Source organism: Malus domestica, chromosome 08 (genome assembly GCF_042453785.1).
Source record: "Malus domestica chromosome 08, GDT2T_hap1".
NCBI lineage: Eukaryota > Viridiplantae > Streptophyta > Magnoliopsida > Rosales > Rosaceae > Malus > Malus domestica.
The window spans coordinates 7,770,001-7,775,919 of NC_091668.1; the positions used below are offsets into that span (position 1 = coordinate 7,770,001).

The following is a 5,919-nucleotide window of genomic DNA, read 5'->3' on the forward strand; positions in this document are numbered from 1 at the left end:
GTTGTCAACGAGAACACACTTTCTCACCATAAAGGAGCTAATCTTGACCACTCCAGACGGCTGTCTTAACTTTCAAAAAGACCTCCAATTAACAAGGCCAAATCCCTAAGTTATAAGAAACATGATGTAGATTTAAATCTTTTTCTGGATACAGAGAGTGACCTGGACGAACCTACACTTGTGCTAGAGAAAGAAAATTTAGCATATGTTGAAAGCTCTGGAAATTCATGGGTGGACTTTGGGGTCAGAAAATATTGTGTTGTTTTGACCCAGAAAATAAACAAGGAAAAGAGGAATATGAAGCTAGAAGCCAAGGTAGCTAATGATTCATGTGGTATATTTTTTCGTGCTTTTGCATCAAACATAAACCTTTTGACATTTTTATCATTTCTATTGCGGCAGATTAAGATTAGCATGGAGTATCTTTTGAGGCTACCCTTTTTTGCATTGAGTCTGTGCACTATATCCGGAGAAAACCATAAAGAGAATGATGAGTCTAAGTGCTACAATGAACTTCGTGCATTGGAAGCAGAGGTAAGCAGTTGATAACATAGGAATAACTATCATGAATAAATCAGTCGGGGGCGTGTTTTATTGCACTTTCACAAGCAAACGATCTAGACTGCATTTATTTTATATGCACCACAACACAGCAATATGATCACCTTACCTTGCGGTGTATTGATTATGACTACAGTTTTTGTTCCTCTTCGAAATTGGAATTCACAGTTTCCCTTTCATTCTTCTAGGTCAATTTGCATATGGTGAAGATGTTACCTCAAAGTGAAGAAAATAATATCTTAGCTCATCAGGTTCGTTGTCTGGCAATGTTATTCGACTATTACATGGACGAAGCTTCCCCATCTTCTGAAAAGAGACACAATACTTCTGTTGTTGATGTTGGTTTGTGCAAGCCCGTCAGTGGTCAGATTGTTGCCAGATCATTTAGAGGAAGGGATCGGAGGAAGATGATTTCCTGAAAGGACATGGAATGCACCTTAGGTTATCCTTACTAGACCTGTAGTTTCGGAATCTGAATATAACAACGTTACTAGACCGCTGGGGCAGCCGATCAGCCGAGTGTTGGAAAAACCAACTCGTTGACAATTAAGTCTTGTTGCTCATTCAAAACATTATTCTTAGTTCATTTTCCACCGTTGAGTAGTATTCCTTCACAACTAGGAACGCAATGTATGTGTGAACGTGAAACGACCATATTTTTCTAGGATCGTCAAATTGCATCACTTTGACCGTTTGAGTTTGGAGTTTGTGACGGGTCCAATGATATTTTTAGCTGTTCCTTGGAACTTCATTTTGATCACATATTGCTTTCTGTAACTCAAAAAGTCACTAGTAAAGTTTTGACTTGTGGACTGTCTCTTCTCTATGAAACTTGTAAGTCGCCTCATAAAACATGCGTGAGACAAAACATTCTGTAAGGTTATGTTACATGTGCAATAAATTTGATTATAAATCTTCATTATGCGTTAACTGTCACCCCCCCCCCCCCCGTCCGGGCTCTCGCCATATCCAGGCTCGACTCCAACGTAGTACGATATTGTCCGCTTTAGGCCTCGACCATGCTCTCATGGTTTTGTTTCTAAGAACTCACATGAGAATTTACAATGGGATTTACGGTTTTGTTTTTAGTAACTCACACGAGAACTTCCCAATGGGTTACCCATTCTGAGAATGCTATCGCGCGAACTCATTCCCAATGGGTCACCCATGATGTTTTGTTTCTAAGAACTCATACAAGAACTTCCCAAGAACTTATTCCCAATGGGTCACCCACGATGTTTTGTTTCTGAGAACTCACACGAGAACTTCTCAATGGGTCACCCATCTTGGAAATGCTCTCGCGCGAACTCATTCTCAATGGGTCATCCATCTTAGGAATGCTCTCGCGCGAACTCACTTAGCTTCGGAGTTCCATATACATATAAGGCTTACATGATTCACTCTCCTGAAAGATGTGGGATGTTACATTAACATTCAACCATCAAAGAATATTAGTTTATAAGAAATTAAAGAGATGTAAAAAATAAAATAAGAAATGGATTAGCCAAGCGCATCCAAATCAATCGAATACCAAGGAGCCTAGCTAAAAATAGATTTGATAAAAAAGTAACAAAAACCCAAGATAACACAAATGGTTTGATGCACAACTCTCACAAATATGCTGTCAGGATATCTGTTTGACTAACGTAGTAAACTGAACATGTGAAATACTGACCATATTTTTCTTCCTTCCCCTCTTTCTACCTACTCTCACTCCCTCACTCCCTCCCTCCCTCCCTCCCTCTTCATAACAATACTCAGAGGAGAAGAATATCAAGTAAATAGATATGTAAAGTTCACATCTACAGCGCACACTAAAACTCTCTCAAAATCTACACCAAAAGACATATGCTCCTTTGAATATGTACAGCACCCCCCATCTAATCACATTCCTCTTGCAGCCCCGACACTTCAAAACGGACCTGTCATTGTTCTTCTCAAGCATCGCTTCTTTCCTCGTTGAAGGTTTATAATCTCCAGGTCCTGCTAAGTGATCAAATTCCAAACAACTCATCAAAAATTATAAAACGTCCATGTATCCAGAGTCATATAAATTGTTAAGCAGCAATTTTAATGCAGTTTTGAGCCTTTTTCAAGTAATAATACTATAGCAACGGGTAACACCAGATTGCAGAAAATTCTAAATTTTGGCGATTTATTAAAGATAATATAGTTCGAGGGACTTTGATAACAAAACTTTTTGGAAAACTGCTCAGGCTCTGGCTAGTTTGAACTGCATAGAAACAATTGAGCAGTTCAGGTACTGCAATGGAGTTGCAAATAAAAAAGAATTCCCAAATAGAACAATCGAAGTACCTGATTCTTCTGCATTTCCACCATTTCAGCCTGTTTTTTCAGCAACTCTTGGTTCTCCTCCTTCAGTTCTGCAACTTCTGCTTCCAATTCCGTTGTGTAAGCCTGGCAGAAGCACAAAGACGAAACAATATAAGAACCATGACGAAAACTACGAGATAGAATAAAATGCAATAATATAGTCATCCTCTTTTTATCCCATGCAGTTCTATTCAAAGCAGAACTAACGTTCGAAGGTGTGGAACTTATTCAGTGCTCTAACGATTCGACATTATACACACGACTACTTAACGTTATTACCCTTAAAGCAAGCGTTTCCATTACCTTGTAATAAACATGATCCTTAAAAACTTGTCATGACCGTAACTTCTCAAAATCTTTCATCTCTTTGACACGTCGAATCGCTATCACATTTACCATTCTGCCGCATGAATCTTCCATGAAGTTTTGGGATACAAAATGTCATTAGATGATGAATGCAGAAAGGTCAATGTCGAGCAAATTTGATAAGGCGACAACAAGATGAATTTGTTCAATCTTGATGCCGCTGTAAATATTTTTTTTTTCTAACCTTCTCCAGAACTACTTTTAAATACTAATCACGGAAAAAAATCTTAACTGCATCTGCGTCCACCATAAGTTTGATCTATAACTTAGCCGAAAGGACAAAAAATGTATAACTGCTCTATAACTTGAATCTATTAAGATGTTGAACTAAAATCTGATCTTCGCCGAAAGGACGAGAAATGTATAACTGTTAAGAATCAGCTGACTTTCGATTTGAGTTCAGGATCTACTAATCGTATCAAAGCTAGAGCTTAACACAGATCCTATAAGCTTAAACTTTTAAGATCGCATACACAATCTCTTTAACTCCAAACATACCATCTTTCAAACATAAAATAGTGAGTTGATAAAATTTCACACCTCCATTCAATGGTTCTTTATTTACTTTTTACATTTCACAGAGCTTGAAATTCTGTATTCTCGTAATTAATATCTCAAATTTACTATAAGCTGAAACCGTACATATATGCCTGAAAGCAGTAAAACAAAGAAGACATATTCACCTGCTTGCGAGCTCTGGACCTGGCAGCTGATTCTCTGTTCTTAATCATTCTTCTCTGCCTTCTCTCAACAACCTTCTCCACAGGCCCGCCGCCCTTCCTCCCCCTAAAACCGCCATTAAACACGTAAGGCACCGGTGACACAGACGACGTATCAGTACCATTACTCTTCTCAATCCCATCAGATGACAACAGTTTCGCAGGTGAAGGCGTCACCACACGAACAGCTCCTGCAGCTCCTAACCCAACCATTCCCATCCCTGAACTCGGAACCAAAGCGCCATTCATACCCAGATCACCGATTCCCATCATCCCACCCCTCATTCCAGGACTACCCAACTGAGCATTTGGTCCCATAGGCAGCTGAGAAGTGTTGTAAGTCACAGGTTGTTGCTTGGGAAATATTTGCTGCTGCTGCTGTGGCAAGTGTTGCTGCTGCTGCTGCTGCTGATTGTGATGCTGACTTGATCTAACCCCGTTAGCATTCAATGGCAAATTCGAACCTTGATGATTATTGTTCTCAGAAACTCGATTCCCCATCACACCAACACCGCTATTCGGTTGCTGAAACTCGAATTCCAAACTACCAGAATTACCAAAACGAGACAAATCACCAAAAAAACCAGCACCATTAGGCTTTGGAGCCACTTGTGCATCTTCTCTCACAACCCCAGCTCTAAACAAAAACTCCTCCAAAGTCATCTCCCCCAAAGTCGGCTGCCTCTGAGGCATATTAGACCCGCCGGCACCCGTTCCTTCTTTCGAAAGGTTCTTCCACACCTCATCCACAGTTTTCTGGCTCAGGGTCCGGGGTAGGGTCAGAGAGCCCTGCCTCTGAAGAGACCCCCCACTGCCGTGGTCAAGCCCGTCTTGGCCACCAGCGCCGCCGGCAGCCGGTGCTATAATCTGAGTCTCTTCAGCCGTCCATATGCTCTTCAAGAGCTCATCCATGTTCATAGACCCAAAATCCTTCCCTGAGCCTCCAATGGTGTTCTGCAGCTCCTCAAACGTCAGCGTATAGATCGACGACTGCCTCGCTATCAGCGGTTCGTTCCCAAATCCCTTGAAGTTCATGTTGGTTCCCATTTTCTGTGAAATCTGAGCCAAAAAACAAAGACCCAAAAAAAAAAATACAGTTCAGATATTTACTTGCACTTTCTTCGACTGTTTTACTAAAAGAGCTTCCCTTCAGCTCACGGAACTCAACAGTGTCAACTTTCACCCATAAAAAAACAGAGTTTGAAGAACACAGACCAAAATCTCAGCTACCCCTCATCAAATTTCAATCGAAGCTCATATTTTTTTCACGAAAATACGAAAAATCTGCCTAAAAAACAGGTATCAAAATTCAATTTTTTGCAAAAATAAAAAATCCCCAGATCGAAAAGCACAACACTTAACACATATCAGCAACACACAGCAAGAATCAAGAAGTAAAGACTGAAATTTTGAGGAACCCTATTATACAAAAGCATTAAAAAAGTAAAAATTATAATTTTAGATGAACAAAAAAAGGAGGAAGGGGTAGACAGAATTGGGTTTTTCTTCTTTTTTTTTATCTTTTTTAATTTACCTTGTTACTATTTTTGGTAAAATGTGTCCGGTGGCTGCGGTTCCTCCTCCTTCTTAGGGCTCTGGTGGAAGCGCCAAGTGTCTGCTGCTCCTTTGCCCTTTCGCCTTAGCCTTTTAAGACACCCGGCAGTGGGGAGAGTGGGGGATTATTATTATTATTTAATTACTAAATTATTAAAATAATGGGCGGCGTGGACCAATCAGATGAGAGTGGGAGGATTTGATTTGACCGCTGACCAATGAGGTTGTGCGATGTGGAAGGATCTGGACCGTCCGGGTATTTTCGAATGGAGGGCCGGATTTGTTGGTTTGCATTTTGTTAGTGGTGGAGACGGGATAAGAACAAGTGGGTTGCAGTACACTCACAGAAAAAGAGGTTGGTCCACTCACGTTAGGTCAGGGCATT

At 40.5% G+C, this 5,919-nt stretch overlaps 2 protein-coding genes across 6 annotated transcripts in view; one reads left to right on the plus strand and one right to left on the minus strand.

Moving 5' to 3' along the window:
• The window catches only part of LOC103441115 (THO complex subunit 5B), a 13,911-nt gene extending 12,536 nt beyond the window's left edge, over positions 1 to 1,375 (plus strand). Inside the window, 3 exon segments of the mRNA XM_070826714.1 lie at positions 1 to 315; positions 403 to 534; positions 750 to 1,375. The exon segment at positions 1 to 315 is cut by the window's left edge and continues 122 nt beyond it. The gene's annotated coding sequence lies outside the window, so the exon portion shown is untranslated.
• A 726-nt stretch (positions 1,376 to 2,101) lies between these two features.
• On the minus strand, positions 2,102 to 5,666 carry LOC103441116 (ABSCISIC ACID-INSENSITIVE 5-like protein 5). 5 transcript variants are annotated; one of them, XM_008379818.4, is made up of 4 exons: positions 5,515 to 5,666; positions 3,945 to 5,039; positions 2,878 to 2,979; positions 2,102 to 2,544 (listed from the first exon to the last, which is right to left on the minus strand). In XM_008379818.4, the coding sequence occupies exons 2-4, from the start codon at positions 5,025 to 5,027 to the stop codon at positions 2,473 to 2,475; spliced, it is 1,257 nt and encodes a 418-aa protein (XP_008378040.3). In that variant the 5' UTR covers positions 5,028 to 5,039; positions 5,515 to 5,666; the 3' UTR covers positions 2,102 to 2,472. The 5 variants fall into 5 exon arrangements, with proteins under 5 accessions (XP_008378040.3, XP_008378039.3, XP_017189434.3 ...); XM_008379817.4 differs by having other exon boundaries at positions 2,102 to 2,547; XM_017333945.3 differs by having other exon boundaries at positions 2,102 to 2,794.
• Between the last annotated feature and the right edge of the window lie 253 nt (positions 5,667 to 5,919).

Excerpts from the sequence above, each read along its gene's own strand:
- LOC103441116 (XM_008379817.4), bottom strand. The coding sequence starts at position 5,027 with ATGGGAACCAACATGAACTTCAAGGGATTTGGGAACGAACCGCTGATA. Across the intron at positions 2,980-3,944 it reads GGTCCAGAGCTCGCAAGCAG|GCTTACACAACGGAATTGGA; the intron begins GTGAATATGTCT and ends TGCTTCTGCCAG. Across the intron at positions 2,548-2,877 it reads TGGAAATGCAGAAGAATCAG|CAGGACCTGGAGATTATAAA; the intron begins GTACTTCGATTG and ends TTGATCACTTAG.